The 18933-nt window shown below is 45.6% G+C and overlaps 1 protein-coding gene across 1 annotated transcript in view; it reads right to left on the bottom strand.

Moving 5' to 3' along the window:
- LOC122550574 (high affinity choline transporter 1-like) overlaps positions 1 to 18933 on the bottom strand; it is a 65191-nt gene that overhangs the window by 44467 nt on the left and 1791 nt on the right. Inside the window, 1 exon segment of the mRNA XM_043691510.2 lies at positions 4675 to 4871. Coding sequence (XP_043547445.2) covers positions 4675 to 4858 — 184 coding nt within the window. The 5' untranslated portion in view covers positions 4859 to 4871.

Raw genomic sequence — 18933 nt, 5'->3', positions numbered from 1 at the left:
TCCAGAGGGGTGTGCACTTGAATAGTGAGGTCCTGGAAGCTGTCAGTTCATTGTTAGGGATGAACAAAGAGATGCCTCCTCCTCCCACTTCTTCCTTCTTACAATCCCCTGCATTGGACCTAAGTTGATATTGATGAATTGAGAAGCAGCTTGCTGCAGATACCAAGATTCCAGCTTCCCCTGGAATCTCACTTCCCTCTGGTGTAGTAGAAAGCTTTGACACAAACCACAAAACTCCCCCTTAGGACAATCAGTAGTCTCCATAGAACATAGAAAAGTACAGCGCAGACAGGCCCTTTGGCCCACGATGTTGTGCCGAGGTTTAATTCAAAAGTAAAATATAATAACAACCTACACACCCCTCAACTCACTGTTATCCATGTGCATGTCCAGCAGTCACTTAAATGTCCCCAATGACCCTGCTTCCACCACCAAAGCTGGTGGAAGCAGATAACTGTTATGGGCTGTTGATCAGAAAATGTGTTTCCCATTTCAGCTGACCCAACTCCACTGGCTGTAAGTGCACAGGAAACCAACCTCCTTATCAATTAAGCATTTATCTAATTACAAATTGTAACAAAAATCTGTTGCCTACTGGAGGCCGATTTATGGCCCAAAAACAAACCCATCTTCTGTTTCTTATCTCTATGGCTAAAATTCAGTCTAATGTTTCACATTGATGCTCTTTCACTAGAACTTATCTGATTAAAAAGCATCAATCTGAAGCTTTAAATTTGCTTCTTTCTCCATAGCTGTTACTTCAGTGAGTGGGCTGTTGGTGAATAAGCATTGCCTGCTAACATGATTGGTGTTTCCTTTCGTCTTTTTGATGATTGAGTGTGGACTATTGGAGCATTATTTCACCAGATTAGATTTGTTTCCTATTTTTTGGTTGTGGGATTGTTTAGGTAGTTTGTTCAGTGCTGTTTCTTCTGTGGAGATTACAGGCAACCTTTTGTTGTAGCTTCATCAGTTTGACATTTCATTATTAGGTACATTTCATGCGGCACTTGGAATACTTCTCTGCTTTTTACTGAGCAGTACCCACCAAAGCAGGGGACTGGGCATCTATAAAGCAACTGTTATTTACGCTTGTTGGGTGATTCATCCTTTCTGCCTGAGGAGAGGTCCAAACCATAATTATGACCTCAATCAAACATAGGTTAAGGATTAAAGTCTCGAAATGACCCCAGCCAGAATGGGGTTGGACTCTGTACTAATGGCATTAAACCAATTGTCCAACTGAGCTACTTACAAGAAGTCTAAGACACACACTTTTACATGCATGTCATAGCCTGGGAAATGGATAGTGGTGTTAGTGACTCTAATTTCGTTCTGCCACACAGTTTATAGGATCTCTCCTGTTCTTACAGCCTGCCTTTTACAAGATGATTCTCAATCTGTTTGATTAAATTATGAATACATTGGGGTAGCATGGTGGCTCAGTGGTCAGCACAGCTGCATCACAGAGCCAAGGACCTGGGTTTGATTGCACCCTCAGTCTTTGTGGAGTTTGCACGTTCTCTCCGTGTCTGTGTGGGTTTCTTCCAGGTGCTCCCATAGTCTAAAATATGCAGATTAGATGGATTGGCCATGCTAAATTACCCCATATTGTAAATGGATGTGCAGACTAGGTGAATTAGCCACAGAAAATGCAAGGTTACAGAGATGGGGTAGGAGTGTAATGCTCTTCATAGGTTCAATATGGACTCAATGGGCCAAATGGCCTGTTTCCACACTGTAGGAATTCTATTATCTCTTTGGCCATCATTTCTGAGTGTGGTGCTTCTGACACATAGATGTTACTTTTATGCCAAAAGATTTCAACCAGTATTATAGATTCAAAGTTTGTGAGAAGATTTGTAGCTCGGGTGCTCGTTGCTATGGTTCTGTTCGCTGAGCTGGAAGTTTTTGTTGCAAATGTTTCATCCCCTGTCTAGGTGACATCCTCAGTGCTTGGGAGCCTCCTGTGAAGCGCTTCTGTGGTGTTTCCTCCGGCATTTATAGTGGCCTGTCCTTGCCGCTTCCGGTTGTCAGTTTCAGCTGTCCGCTGTAGTGGCCGGTATATTGGGTCCAGGTCTATGTGTTTGTTGATGGAGTTTGTGGATGAGTGCCAAGCTTCTAGGAATTCCCTGGCTGTTCTTTGTTTCGCTTGCCCTATAATGGTAGTGTTGTCCCAGTCAAATTCATGTTGCTTGTCGTCTGCGTGTGTGGCCAGGGATAGCTGGTCGTGTCGTTTCGTGGCTAGTTGATGTTCGTGGTTGCGGATCGTTAGCTGTCTTCCTGTTTGTCCTGTATAGTGTTTTGTGCAGTCCTTGCATGGGATTTTGTACACTACGTTAGTTTTGCTCATGCTGGGTATCAGGTCCTTAGTTTTGGTGAGTTGTTGTCTGAGAGTGGCTGTTGGTTTGTGTGCTGTTATAAGTCCTAGTGGTCGCAGTAGTCTGGCTGTCATTTCAGAGATGTTCTTGATGTATGGTAGTGTGGCTAGTCCTTTGGGTTGTGGCATGTCTTCGTTCTGTTGTCTCTCCCTTAGGCATCTGTTGATGAAATTGCGAGGATATCCGTTTTTTGCGAATACCTTGTATAGGTGTTCCTGTTCCTCTTTTTGCAGTTCTGGTGTGCTGCAGTGTGTTGTGGCCCTTTTGAACAGTGTCTTGATGCAACTTCGTTTGTGTGTATTGGGGTGGTTGCTTTCATAGTTCAGGACTTGGTCTGTGTGTGTGGCTTTCCTGTGTATCTTAGTGGTGAATTCTCCGTTTGGTGTTCTCTGTTCTCTTTTGGTAGAGGGAGTTTGACCCCACCCCACAGCTCACCAATAGGATAAACAACACACTGAGGAACCTACAAAAAAACGGACAGATAACCAGGCTTGACCTACAGAGAATGAAACCTGAAAGCAACAACACCCCCAGATTCTATGGACTACCTAAAGTGCACAAACCAGACATCCCACTCAGACCCATAGTATCACTATCAGGGACACCATCACACAAACTGGCTAAAGAACTACAGCAGAAACTGAAACACCTGATCAGCAGATCCAGACACCCTAGACAATCAACACAGGAATTCTTGGACATCATCAGAAATATACACATAGACAAGGAAGAAACTATGGTCTCATTCGACGTAACGGCACTGTTCACGTCTATTGACAAAACCCTAGCCAGAGAAACAATAGCCAACCTGCTGAACAGACATAACAGACAACAGGACGTTGAACCCATCAACAAAGACGGCATACTTAAACTACTGGACTTGTGCCTCACAACACACTTCACATTCAACAACCAGATATACGAACAAATCAACGGAACACCCATGGGCTCACCGATCTCGGGACTCATAGCAGAAGCAGTAATGCAAAGGTTAGAACAAACAGTCTTACCACAAATTCAACCCAAACGCTGGGTCAGATACGTTGATGACACCTTTGTAATCATTAAAAACACAGAAATAGAGAAAACACACCGGATCATCAACTCCACACTCACAGGAATCCGATTCACGAGAGAGGAAGAAAAGGACAACCAACTCCCATTCCTAGACGTGATGGTACAGAGAACACCAAACGGAGAATTCACCACTAAGGTACACAGGAAAGCCACACACACAGACCAAGTCCTGAACTATGAAAGCAACCACCCCAATACACACAAACGAAGTTGCATCAAGACACTGTTCAAAAGGGCCACAACACACTGCAGCACACCAGAACTGCAAAAAGAGGAAGAGGAACACCTGTACAAGGTATTCGCCAAAAACGGATATCCTCGCAATTTCACCAACAGATGCCTAAGGGAGAGACAACAGAACAAAGACATGCCACAACCCAAAGGACTAGCCACACTACCATACATCAAGAACATCTCTGAAATGACAGCCAGACTACTGCGGCCACTAGGACTTATAACAGCACACAAATCAACAGCCACTCTCAGACAACAACTCACCAAAACTAAGGACCCGATACCCAGCATGAGCAAAACTAACGTAGTGTACAAAATCCCATGCAAGGACTGCACAAAACACTATATAGGACAAACAGGAAGACAGCTAACGATCCGCATCCACGAACATCAACTAGCCATGAAACGACACGACCAGCTATCCCTAGTAGCCTCACACGCAGACGACAAGCAACATGAATTTGACTGGGACAACACTACCATTATAGGGCAAGTGAAACAAAGAACAGCCAGGGAATTCCTAGAAGCTTGGCACTCATTCACAAACTCCATCAACAAACACATAGACCTGGACCCAATATACCGGCCACTACAGCGGACAGCTGAAACTGACAACCGGAAGCGGCAAGGATAGGCCACTATAAATGCCGGAGGAAACACCACAGAAGCGCTTCACAGGAGGCTCCCAAGCACTGATGTCACCTAGACAGGGGACGAAACGTTTGCAACAAAAACTTCCAGCTCAGCGAACAGAACCACAGCAGTATTATAGACTAATTACTTTAAAAATAGGTACATAAGATTTACTATGGTGGCTTCCTGCACTGAGCCAAGTGTTTCTGCATTTGAGGGGAAAGTTTGGGTGTACAACTGCTCCACTCTATAAATGTTTGAAATTTGTATTTCACAACTTTTGATATCTAAATTATTTTTATTTAGCAACTAACGTGGCAATTGAGCAGTTTTATTTTTACAGATTTACCTGTCATTGTGAAAATTCCAACTAAGGTTCCAATGTTTCTCCCTCCAATCATGGCCACCTCACTTTTGGCTCCAGAGCATTTTTTCTCTTCCCGCTTTGATTTTCGGGATGCCCAAATTCCAGTTGCAAGAATTATGATATAGAAGACAACAACTGCCACAAGTCCAGGGATGTTCACAGCCATCTTCCTCAGTAACCTTTTAGATTTAAAAAATAATGTTGTTGTTACAGCCTTTCACAAGGAGTCCTCAAACTTTTCATCATGTCTCTCTGCATTGGTTATACAAATCTACCTGACAATGTTTATATTTTTTTAATGGAAGAAAATTCTGATTATTTCACACTCTAAAGTATAAAGGTGTCTTTTAAAATTCTCACTGGAAGTATAATCCAGTATTTTGTTTATCAGGTTCTTTGTTAAAATATGATTGCATATAAAGAGCTCAAAGAGTACTGTGCAGGACCATGCCTTTTGCCCACAACATTTATTGATCGGTATTGATTTTAAGTTCACTAACATCAAAAGTAATCTTCAACTGTAAATAATCAGAAGATTAGCAACCATTTATTCATTATGAGCAAGATATGTGAGGGAAATGCTTGATGTCAATCAATATGCTTTGAATGTGTTATTCTTGGTAAAGCTAACACATCAACTTGAAACTGAGGGACTCTTAAATTGTTTGAAAGACTTTAATATTAATCTACAACCTTAATCTATCTTCATGATAATTCAAACCTGACAATTCTAGACAGCGAAATTTGAAATTAGATCTATGACTTCAAATGAAACTATTCCACATAATCCTGTATAATTACAAAGTCCAGTACTTTAAGATGTGAATTTATACAAATAGATCTAATAGATATTAATAACAGGGATCGCAGAATGTGAGCTAAGTTACATTAGTTCAATTTGTAGGAATGAAGGACGAAGAAGCACAGTCAAAGACAATTTGTATGATCATGTAGCATAAAATGAACTTTTTTAGATTTTAGACATAAGATCCTAACAGTGTGGAAACAGGCCATTTGGCCCAGCAAGTCCATACCAACTCTCTGAAGGGCAACACATCCTAACTACCCTACTATTGAAACCCTGCATTTCCCATGACTAATCCATCTAACCTACACATCCCTGGACACTTTGGGCAATTTAGCATTACCAATCGACCTATACTAGACATCTTTAGACTGTGGGAGGAAATCAAAGCACCTAGAGGAAACCCACTCAGACATAGGGAGAATGCGCAAACTCTACACTGACAATTGCCTGAGGCTAGAATTGAACTGTAGCACTGTGAGGCAGCAATGCGAACCACTGAGCCACCAGCCTGCCCCTAAAGTAACAGTAGCTTTAGTAGCAGTGGGTGTGCAACAGATCTACATGATAGTTGTAAGCTTCACAAGACAATGGAGTAGTATTAGCTCCAACCCATTAGAAAATTTGATAGCCTTATTAAGCACCATGTGGACTTCCACTCCATCTGCTGAAAGAAGGTCACCCTCTGTAGTCAATGTGATTAGTTAGCAACACTGTCAGCCCCAGCTGCACTAATAGTGGCATTGCTAGGATTGCAAGTGGTTCAATGAGATGGCAACACAAATACCTGTCTGGGTTATCTCCTGTATCTTTGGGTGGGTGGGATTGGGTATGGTGAGAAGAAAAGAAACATAAACATTTAAAAAATGCAACAATAGGCCATTTGGCCCTTCAAGCCTATGCTCCCATTCAATATGATAATGGCTGATCATGCAATTTCACTGTCCCACTTCCACTTTCTCTCATATCTCTTGATCCCTTTACCCAGAAGGGCCAAGTCCAGTGGCCTCTTGAATATATGTAATATGTAATAAAGCTTTCTGTGGGACAGAATTCAACAGATTCACAACTCTGAGTGAAGAATTTCTTCCTCATCTCAGTCCTGAATGGCTTACCCCTTATTCTTAGACTGTGACCCCTTTTTCTGGACTTTCCTAATATCGGGAACATTCTTCCTGCCCAGTCCCATCAGGATTTTAGATGTTTCTATGAGATCCCCCCTCTTTCTTCTAAATTCCAGTGAGTACAAGCTCAGTCGATCCAATCATTTTTCATATGTCAGCCCTGCCATCCTGGGAATCTGTCTGCTGAACCTTCGCTGGACTCCCTCAATAGCAAGAAAGTCCTTCACACATCAGGAGACCAAAACTGCACACAATACTCAAGGCCCTGCATAACTGCAGCAAGACATCCTTGCACCTATATTCTCCCCTCACTATGAAGACTAGCACACCATTACCTTTCTTCAATGCCAGCTGCACCTGTGTGTGCCAATCTGACTGTTCTACCACGACAGTCATCAAAAGGTGTGGCACTGGGAAAGCACTGCAGGTCAGGCAGTATCCCCGGAGCAGGGGAGTCAATGTTTCAGGCATAAGTCCTTCATCAGGAATGATCATCAGGACATTCCTGATGAAGGGCTTATGCCTGAAATGTTGAATCTCCTCCTCAGATGCTGCCTGACCTGCTGTGCTTTTCCAGTGCCACACGTTTTGACTCTGATCGCCAGCATCTACAGTCCTCACTTACTTCTGTTCTTCCGTGATACCCCAATCTCATTGCACCTCATTTCTTCCTAAACTGCTACCATTCAGATAATAATCTGACTTCCTGTTTTGCTAGCAAAATAGATAACATCATATTTATCCACATTGTACTGCATTTCCCAAGTATTTGCCCACGTATCCAGCCTGTCTAAGTCACCCTATAGCCTCTTGGGGTCCTCCTCACAGCACATACTGCCACCCAGCTTAGCGTTGTTTGCAAATTCAGAAATATTGTACTCAATTCTTTTGATCAAATCATTAATACTTGTTGTGAACAGCTGTGGTCCCCAGCATCAAACCCTGCAGTACCCCACTGATCGTTACCTGCCACTCTGAAAAGGACCCATTTACTCCAACTCTCTGTTTCCTGTCTGCCAACCAGTCCTCTACCTACATCAATACATTACTTCCGAAACCAAGGGGTTTAAACTTTGCTTACTAATCACTTGTGTGGGATGTTGTCAAAAGCCTTTTGAAAGTCCAGATACACAACACCCACTAATTCACTCTTGTCCACTCCACTGATCACATCCTCAAATTATTACAGAAGATTTGTCAAGCATGATTTCCCTTTGATGAATCCATACTGAGTTGGACTGATCCTGTCACCACTTCCAAATGCTCAGTCATTACATTTTTAATAATTGACTCTAACATTTTTCCCACCGCCGATGCCAGGCTAACTGGCCTATAATACCCTATTTTCCCTCTCCTTCCTTTTTTAAAAAGTTGGGTTCCATTAGCTACACTCCTCTCCATTGGAACACTTCCAGATTCTGTCGAATGCTGGAAAATTATCAGCAATGCGTCCACTATTTCTTGAGTCACTTCTTTAAGTACTCTGGGATGCAGACCATCAGGCCCTAGGAACTTATTGTGTTTTAATCCCATCAATTTCCCCAAATCCATTTCCTGATTTGTAAGGATTCCTTCAGTTTCTCCTTCATGCTCGATCCTCTATCCTCTAGCATTACTGGAAGGATTTTTGTGTCCTTCTCAGTGAAGACAGATGCAAAGTATTTGTTCAACTGATCTACTGTCTCTTGAAGTGGGGAGAATTTTATCATTTTGAAGCCTAAGGGCCAGGCACAAAAGTAGGCCTTTGGTATTTAAAGATACCAAAACATGCAAAACTCAATAGGTGCGCTGTCAATAGGTGCGCTGTCAGAGAACTGGAATTGTGGCACAAAAGTGTTGTGATGTAATCAGGATGGGCAAAGGCTACACCTCCTTCGTGGATGCTTCTCTGGATGCACTGCGAAGACTCTGAGGAGCCTAAAAGTGGCTGGTTCATTCCTTCAGAGGAAGAATCTTGTGGTGGGAGAAGGAATGTGTAGTTGGAGTTTCTGAGGCAGTCCTAGACCCATTGCAGAAAGCAATTTAATGACCAAACATGATAGGAAAGATGAGAACAATGCCAAGTTCACCTAATCCTCTGTGCATGTCACACAATCCAATTAATCTGCATTTGGAGATGCCGGTGTTGGACTGGGGTGTACAAAGTTAAAAATCACACAACACCAGGTTATAGTTGGACTATAACCTGGTGTTGTGTGATTTTTAACTTTGTACACTTAATCTGTTTTTGCAAATCTAATTCACCCCACCACACCTCACAACTACTAAGCTGCGGTACTCCGATCGTCCCCATGAATCCTCTTTCTTATACACCCATCTATGCATGTATTACATTTGATCTTTGATGCCATGCTTGCCCTTTATAGATGCCATCACCAAGAGCACTGAATACATGTCATCACTCATAATCTTTTATAGGAAAATGAAACATTGAAGCCCAGGAATGGAACTAGAGGTGGCCTTTCATAGATCATGCAGCTGACAACTATTGAGGAGAACACACTTGAGATCAGTGATGTTATGATCTCCCTGGTTGTTAAACCTGGTGAACCTACAATTCAACAAAAGCTACCCATACATCAGTCATATTGACTTGGTTTCAACAGTGAATTAAATGTGATGATCACCAAATAACAATGTTATTTCTTTGCCAGTACTAATCCTGGCAAATTCTTGTAACTGCCCAAGGATGTCAATGGGAGTCAATAGACATGCAGGCAATGAGTTCTCTGATGAGTTGTGTTCTTCTGAGGGTGCACCATCGTAAAACAAACTTTGATGGGATCAATGTCGCAGAGAATTGTATTTCCACATGATGACTTCACAAATGGGGAAGAGTGGACACTGGGCCAAAGATTCCATATCAGAAGATGCACCTGTCTCAGCTGAACACGGCTGCTGTACTTTTGGCAGGTGGGTGCATCAAGGAAGAGGAGAATGAATGAGCAATGTGAGATGCATTGACAGGCCTACAATGTATATCCACCACAATTGCAGAGTGATTGGAGGACTTCATCTCATGTAAGAAGGGTGATGCAACACACCATTAAAATTAAGTATTTTTCCACTAATAGTGTGGCTAGTGTCACATGTGTCAATATGTGTATGTCTGGAACCACACTGCAGACTTTGGAGACAAACATGTCTGACACCATAAGTAGCCTTTAGTCTCAGCCTGCACTGACCTGCACCCAAGCACACCCTCACGATGGAAGCAATGAAGTGCATCTGGGCAATTAGGGAGAGATGGTGAAAAGGTTCATGGAGTTGTTTTCTGGCCAAAATACACCACCTTTCCCCCATAATCACAAGCCAGTCAGTAACATGTTTCCTCATCTCTTGAAATCTGAGTCTGTCCCAGCACAGATGTTGGTGGAGTGGTCTTTAGGAGGACTCCCACAATCTCCAAAATACAGAGGGCATAGCAGGTCAAGCAGCAGCAGAAGAGCATGGGAGTCGACATTTCGGGCAAGACCCTTCATCAGGACTGGGGAGAGGAAGGGGGCTGAGAAATAAATAGAGGGATGGGGTGGGTCTCGGGGAAAGATAGGTGGGATAGTGATAGGTGGATGCAGGTAGGAGGTGAATGAGATTGGTCAGTGGAAGGGTGGAGCGGACAGGTGGGACAGAAGATGGACAAGTTAGGGCAGATCAAGGGGTCAGGGCGGAGAGGGAGGGGTGGACCTGAGATGAGGTGAGGGTTGAGGAGATTTGGAAGCTGGTGAATTGTATGTTGAGGCCATAGGTTGTCAGCTCCCCAGCTGGAAGATGAGGTGTTCTTCCTCCAGTTTGTGTGTGACCTTATTTTGATGGTGGAGGATGCCTAGGATGGCTGGCAACTGGGAGGTGGGGCTGATTGGAGCATGCAGACCGTAGATGTTGCCAAGAGCAACTCTGGAGACAGAGCAGGGATCTGGAGACGCTGTCTTTACCCTTGCTTCATCCACATCAGTTGTGTCATAGAAATGTAAGCATATTTGTGTTGGAGTCTCTCTAAATAAATGTTGGTTTGATAATACCTTGGTTCTTTATTTAGCTCACATAAATTCTTTGGCACTACTTTTCCAGCCTGTACATTCTTGACTATTGGTTGGTAAATGAACATTTAGCTTGTTTGATTGTTTTTTTTTTGGTCAGTGACATTAATTGGTGAAGAGGGCATTATCAACCATGGTTCCGCTGGTTGAGACTAAGCGAAACATGCATTAATGAGGGCATTCTTAACATCCCCAGCAGAAAAGCATTGCATTATCATCATTACCCTCTTCTTTCTCTTACTTCTCATTCCTCTCCAAATCATCTAAGGAGCATCTGAGCTTTTGACTTTCTTCCTGCAGAGCAAAATATCCCCATTCTAGAAACCCTAGCTGCTGCATACTGAAGGGTGACTAAGCAGTCTGATGATGATATGCCGATGACTTGTTCATTTCCTATATCTGGGTGTGATGTGCATTCATTGTGCTTTTTGATGGAATTCAATAGCTGGGATGGAATCTTATGAAGGCAATTACATGTCAACTGAAAAGCCAGCGAGAACTCATTGAACCTTGAGACATTCAGACAGTGCAGAAGTCAGCAGAGGGCTTTTCCATAGAATCAGGACCTCAGCCTGGAAGAGCAATAAGAAAGACACCCACTGGAGACTCAGGATCAGGGAACAGCCTGAACCACAGTTAGTACTTTGGAAAGATTGAGATCACAGGGAGGGAGGTGGACTTTTTTTTAAGATTAGATTCCCTACAGTATGGAACAGGCCCTTCGGCCCAACAAGTCCACACCGACCTAGAACATAGAACATAGAACATAGAAGAATACAGCGCAGTACAGGCCCTTGGGCCCTCGATGTTGCGCCGATCCAAGCCCACCTAAACTACACTAACCCACTATCCTCCATATACCTATCCAATGCCCTCTTAAATGCCCATAAAGAGGGAGAGTCCACCACTGTTACTGGCAGGGCATTCCATGAACTAACAACTCGCTGAGTGAAGAACCTACCCCTAACATCAGTCCTATATCTACCCCCCCTTAATTTAAAGCTATGCCCCCTTGTAATACCCGACTCAATACGCGGGAAAAGGTTCATACTGTCGACCCTATCTAACCCCCTAATCATCTTGTACACCTCACTCAAGTCACCCCTAAACCTTCTTTTCTCTAGTGAAAACAGCCCCAAGTGCCTCAGTCTTTCCTCATACGATTTTCCTTCCATACCAGGCAACATCCTGGTAAACCTCCTCTGCACCCGTTCCAATGCCTCCACATCCTTCCTATAGTATGGCGACCAAAACTGCACACAATATTCCAGATGCGGCCGTACCAGAGTCTTATACAACTGCATCATGACCTCAGGACTCCGGAACTCAATTCCTCTACCACTAAAAGCCAGTACGCCATATGCCTTCCTCACCGCACTATTTACCTGGGTGGCAACTTTCAGAGATCTGTGTACATGGACACCAAGATCCCTCTGCTCATCCACACTACCAAGTATCCGACCATTAGCCCAGTACCCCATCTTTTTGTTATTCTTCCCAAAGTGAATCACCTCGCACTTAGCTACATTGAATTCCATCTGCCACCTTTCTGCCCAGCTCTGCAGCTTCTCTATATCCTGCTGTAACCTGCCACATGCTTCCTCACTGTCAACAACTCCTCCGACTTTCGTATCATCCGCAAACTTGCTCACCCAACCTTCTAACCCCTCTTCCAGGTCATTTATAAAAATGACAAACAGCAATGGTCCCAAAACAGATCCTTGTGGAACACCGCTAGTGACGGCACTCCATGAAGAAACTTTGCCATCAACTACTACCCTCTGTCTTCTTCCATCCAGCCAATTTCTAATCCAAACCTCCAACTCACCCTCAATGCCATATCTCCGTATTTTCTGCAGTAGCCTACCATGGGGAACCTTATCAAACGCCTTACTAAAATCCATATATACCACATCTACCGCTTTCCCCTCATCAACCTCCTTCGTCACCTTTTCAAAGAATTCAATAAGGTTTGTGAGGCACGACTTGCCCTTCACAAAACCATGCTGACTATCCTTGATCACATAATTCCTATCCAGATGTGCATAAATCCTATCCCTTACAATTCTCTCTAAGACTTTGCCCACAACAGAAGTGAGACTCACCGGCCTATAGTTACTAGGGCTATCCCTACTCCCCTTTTTGAACAAGGGAACCACATTTGCTATCCTCCAGTCTTCTGGGACTACTCCTGTAGACAAAGAGGACATAAAAATCAAGGCCAATGGCTCTGCAATCTCCTCCCTTGCTTCCCAGAGAATCCTAGGATAAATGCCATCAGGCCCAGGGGACTTATCTATTTTCACCTTTTCCAGGATTTCCAACACCTCTTCTCTACATACCTCAAAGCCATCCATTCTACTTATTTGTGCCTCAGTATTCTCATCGACAACAATGCCCTGTTCCTGAGTGAATACTGAAGAAAAGTATTCATTCAGTGTCTCCCCAATCTCTTCCGCCTCCACACGCAACTTCCCCCTACTATCCTTGACTGGACCTATTCCTACCCTAGTCATTCTTTTATTCCTAACATACCTATAGAAAGCCTTAGGGTTTTCCCTAATCCTATCTACTAAGGACCTTTCATGTCCCCTCCTTGCTGCTTTTAGCTCTCTCTTCAGGTCCTTCCTGGCTACCCTATAACTCTCAATCGCCCCAATTGAACCTTCACGTCTCATCTTGAGATAGGCCGCCCTCTTCCATTTAACAAGGGATTCCAATTCCTTATTAAACCACGGCTCCCTCGCACGACCCTTTCCTTCCTGCCTGACAGGTACATAATTATCAAGGACACTCAATAGTTGCCCCTTGAACAAGTTCCACATATCATTTACACTCTTGCCTTGGAGTCTACTTTTCCAAGCCACACATCCTAAGTCATGCCTCACCGCATCATAATTTCCCTTACCCCAGCTATAATTCTTGCCCTGTAGTACACACTTATCCCTCTCCATCACGAGTGTAAAAATCACCGAATTATGGTCACTATCCCCAAAGTGCTCACCTACCTCTAATTCTAACACCTGGCCTGGTTCGTTACCCAGAACCAAATCCAGTATGGCCTCACCTCTTGTTGGCTTGTCTACATATTGTGTCAGGAAACTCTCCTGCACACATTGAACAAACACTGACCCATCTAACGAACTTGAGCTATAGCTTTCCCAATCAATATCAGGAAAGTTAAAGACCTTCTGAAGAGTAACCCACCCAGACTCATTTCCCTCTGACTAATGCACCTAACACTATGGGTAATTTAGCATGGCCAATCGACCTGACCTGCACATCTTTGGACTGTGGGAGGAAACTGGAGCACCCGGAGGCGCAGTCAAAAGGAGAATGTGCAGACCCCACACAGACAGTCGGCCAAGGTTGGAATCGAACCTAGGTCCCTGGAGCTGTGAGGCTGCAGTGCTAACCACTGAGCCACCGTGCCGCCCCTTGATATTCTGTTTATTTATCAGATATAGAGTGCCTTTTGAATGTGGAAACCATCCAATCCACCCAACTCCCACAAAAACGACAGTATGCACAGTTTTCCTCATGGTGAACACCACATAGTGACAAGCCCAACTGCAGCTGGATCGACATCAGTAGGGATCGTATGAAACCTTAAAGTGGTCATTACTCATCCATACTTGGGTTTTTATTGATAGTGGGGCAGGAAGACCAATTACAACACTCCCATTCAAACTTAATCGTAACAGAGGTATGCAAGAGATGGAGCTCACCCATCACCCTCCTACATAACTAGATGCCCTCCTTCCTCTATTAGTTCCTAGAAAAAGGTAGAACATGTCACCCAAGGTTTCTGACAGGAGTTATGAATCATGTTTGCAACAGAAATTTCTTGTTGGTAAAAACAATGACTGCAGATACTGGAAACCAGATTCTGGATTAGAGTAGTGCTGGAAGAGCACAGCAGTTCAGGCAGCATCTAAGGAGCAGTAAAATCGACCTTTCAGGCAAAAGCCCTTCCTCAGGAATAAAGGCAGTGAGCCTGAAGCGTGGAGAGAAAAGCTAGAGGAGGGTGGGGGTGGGGAGAAAGTAGCACAGAGCACAATGGGCGAGTGGGGGAGGGGATGAAGCCGACAGGTCAGGGAGGAGAGGGTGGAATGGATAGGTGGAAAAGGAGACAGGCAGGCAGGACAAGTCTGGACAAGTCATGGGGACAGCGCCGAGCCGGAAGTCCGGAACCAGGGTGAGGTGGGGGAAGGGGAAATGAGGAAACTGTTGAAGTCCACATTGATGCCCTGGGGTTGAGGTGTTCCGAGGCGGAAGATGAGGCGTTCTTCCTCCAGGCGTCTGGTGATGAGGGAGCAGCGGTGAAGGAGGCCCAGGACCTCCATGTCCTCGGCAGAGTGGGAGGGGGAGTTGAAATGTTGGGCCACGGGGCGGTGTGGTTGATTGGTGCGGGTGTCCCAGAGATGTTCCCTAAAGCGCTCTGCTAGGAGGCGCCCAGTCTCCCCAATGTAGAAGAGACCGCATCGGGAGCAACTGATACAATAAATGATATTAGTGGATGTGCAAGTAAAACTTTGATGGATGTGGAAGGCTCCTTTAGGGCCTTAGATAGAGGTGAGGGAGGAGGTGTGGGCGCAGGTTTTACAGTTCCTGCGGTGGCAGGGGAATGTGCCAGGATGGGAGGGTGGGTTGTAGGGGGGGCTTGGACCTGACCAGGTAGTCACGGAGGGAACGGTCTTTGCGGAAGGCGGAAAAGGGTGAGGAGGGAAATATATCCCTGGTGGTGAGGTCTTTTTGGAGGTGGCAGAAATGTCGGCGGATGATTTGGTTTATGCAAAGGTTGGTGGGGTGGAAGGTGAGCACCAGGGGCGTTCTGTCCTTGTTATGGTTGGAGGGGTGGGGACTGTGGGCGGAAGTGCGGGATGTCGATGAGATGCGCTGGAGGGCATCTTTAACCACATGGGAAGGGAAATTGCGATCTCTAAAGAAGGAGGCCATCTGGTGTGTTCTGTTGTGGAACTGGTCCTCCTGGGAGCAGATACGGCGTAGGCGGAGGTATTGGGAATAAGGGATGGCATTTTTGCAAGAGGTAGGGTGGGAAGAGGTGTAATCCAGGTAGCTGTGGGAGTCGGTGGGTTTGTAGAAGATGTCAGTGTCAAGTCGGTCATCACTGATGGACATGGAGAGGTTCAGGAAGGGGAGGGAGGTGTCAGAGATGTTCCAGGTAAATTTAAGGTCAGGGTGGGATGTGTTGGTGAAGTTGATGAATTGCTCAACCTCCTCGCGGGAGCACGAGGTGGCGCCAATGCAGTCATCAATGTAGCGGAGGAAGAGGTGGGGAGTGATGCCGGTGTAATTACGGAAGATTGGCTCTACGTAGCCAACAAAGAGACTGGCATAGCTGGGGCCCATACGTGTGCCCATGGCTACCCCTTTGCTCTGGACGAAGTGGGAGGATTCAAAGGAGAAATTGTTGGGCGGCACAGTGGCTAGCACTGCTGCCTCACAGCGCCTGAGACCCGGGTTCAATTCCCGCCTCAGGCGACTGACTGTGTGGAGTTTGCACGTTCTCCCCTTGTCTGTGTGGGTTTCCTCCGGGTACTCCGGTTTCCTCCCACCGTCCAAAGATGTGCAGGTCAGGTGAATTGGCCATGCTAAATTGCCCGTAGTGTTAGGTAGGGGGTAAATGTAGGGGTATGGGTGGGTTGCGCTTCGGCGGGTCGGTGTGGACTTGTTGGGCCGAAGGGCCTGTTTCCACACTGTAATGTAATCTAATCTAATCTAAATCTAATCTTGTTAAGGGTGCCAAACAAATGAGAGTGTCGGTGGAAGGGTACTGTTGGCGACGTCTGGAGAGGAAAAAACGGAGGGCTTGGAGGCCCTGGTCATGGCAGATGGAGGTGTAGAGGGATTAGATATCCATGGTGAAAATGAGGCGTTGGGGGCCGGGGAAACGGAAGTCTTGGAGGAGGTGGAGGGCGTGGGTGGTGTCTCGAACGCATGTGGGGAGTTCCTGGACTAGGGGGGATAGGACAGTGTCGAGGTAGGTAGAGATGAGTTCAGTGGGGCAGGAGCATGCTGAGACAATGGGTCGGCCAGGGTGGTCAGGCTTGTGGATCTTGGGAAGGAGGTAGAACCGGGCAGTGCAGGGTTCCCGGACTATGAGGTTGGAAGCTGTGGGTGGGAGATCTCCTGAGGTGATGAGGTTCTGTATTGTCTGGGAGATGGTGGTTTGGTGATGGGGGGGTGGGGTCATGGTCGAGGGGGCAGTAGGAAGAGGTGTCCTCGAGTTGGCATTTGGCTTCAGCGGTGTAGAGGTCAGTGCGCCAGACTACCACTGCGCCCCCTTTAACCGCTGGCTTGATGGTGAGGTTGGGACTGGAGCAGAGGGATTGGAGGGCTCCGCGTTGTGAGGGTGAGAGGTTGGAGTGGGGGAGTAGGGTAGACAGGTTGAGGCGGTTAATGTCCCGGTGGCAGTTGGAAATAAAGAGGTCGAGGGCAGGTAATAGGCCAGCGCGGGGTGTCCAGGTGGATGCAGTGTGTTGGAGGTGGGCGAAGGGGTCCTCGGAAGGTGGGCGGTAATCCTGATTGTGAAAGTAAGCTCGGAGGCGGAGGCGATGGAAGAATTGTTCGATGTCACGGCGTGTATTAAATTCATTGATGCGTGGACGGAGGGGGATGAAGGTGAGTCCTTTGCTGAGGACTGATCGTTCGTCCTCAGTGAGGGGGAGGTCTGGGGGGGATGGTGAAAACTCGGCAGGCTGGGAGCTGGGATCTGGTGTGGGTGTAGAGCTGGGAGTCGGGGAGGAACCTGTAACTGGAGTGTGTGTGTGATGGTGGGGGGAATGGGGGTGGAGTCATGAGCAGGGGTAGTGTTCCCCTCGGGGTTCTGGGGGGTGGGGATAGTGACAGTGGAGTCTGTGGGGGACATGAAATGCAGGTGAGTGGCGCTGGTGGGGGCGGAAGTGGTGGTGACCATGGCAGTAGGGGTGGCGGAAGTCACTGAGTATGTGGCATCAGCGATGATGTGGCGGGGGGGGGGGGCGGAAGTGATGTCACATGTGATGCATGAGGAATTGTGAGGGGTGGAAGTGGTTGTGGGAGTGGCCATGATGGGGGCGGAAGTGACATCATCAATCAGCGTGGGGCTCTTCCAGCACCATTCTCATCCAGAAATCTCTTGTTGTCCAGCAGTTCTCCCTTCAAGGTGTGAAGAGATCAGTGATGATAGACTGATGTATAAAACCATCATTGCAGCTCACTGGGAATTTTGATGCACTGTTGCAAAAACAGTTCAGTGAGCAGCAGCTAGCTACAGGTGCTCTTGTTGGTTACCTTGGTCCTTATCCAATGAAAGGCAGTGTGGCCCCCACTCTCAGGAGAAACAAGAAATCTTCAGATTGCAGGAAGTAACTTTCAAAGAAGTAGAAATATGACTGAACCAATTGCATACATGCTGGGGATGCAACAACAGGTAACATGCTAGGAATTCTGCAGCCAGTATTCACATCTTGACTCCCCAAAGCCCAGAAGGTACAATCTGATGGAATACTGACCACTTGTATTAATGAATACAGCTCCAACAGCACTCAAGATTCTCATCAAGGTGAAAGTTTCACAGTTGATGCATACTTCATCCACTACCTTCAATAGTGAATCATCAGCAGCACACTGTGACTACAGTATTTATCATCTACAAATTGCACAGCAGCAACTTACTGAGACTTCTTTGACAATATGTTCCAACTGACAATCTCTACCAAGGATAGCAGGCACATGGAAACACAACCACTTACAGATACCCTTTCCAAACAAAATCAATGCTGATTTGGAACAATATTATTGTTTCTTCATCATCACTGGGTCAATATCCTGGAATTGCTTTCTGAACAGTACTCTTAATGGATCTACATCACATGAAATGCAATGATTTAAGAAGGCAGCTCACCAGCACAGTTCAAGGGCAATGGGTAATCAAAAAGAAATACTGGCCTCACCAGGTGCCGCACGAAACAATGAATGAACTTAAATAATAATCTTCAAGTGTCTAAAAAGAACCTCCCAGAATTGTGAAATGTTGTAAGCTATTTTCCCATTAGCAGGTAAGAAACTGATACTGCTGAGTATTTTATTGGCATTTCTTTCTCTGAGATTGGTTCGATCCCTTTCAATAGCTGCTATGTTTTCTCATTTCTTCCACTAACCACTTTCAAGAAGCTTCAGGAACCCTTGGTCTTGGCCCAAAGATAAAAATCTCTGTCAATATTGGTCACATTCATTGATGCCATACGTTAATTTTTGATCTATCTTTCCT

Source organism: Chiloscyllium plagiosum, unplaced genomic scaffold (genome assembly GCF_037043375.1).
Source record: "Chiloscyllium plagiosum isolate Xiang-an unplaced genomic scaffold, Cpla_swu_hap1 HiC_scaffold_6, whole genome shotgun sequence".
In the NCBI taxonomy this organism is placed as follows: domain Eukaryota; kingdom Metazoa; phylum Chordata; class Chondrichthyes; order Orectolobiformes; family Hemiscylliidae; genus Chiloscyllium; species Chiloscyllium plagiosum.
This window is presented reverse-complemented; position numbering and strand designations above follow the sequence as displayed.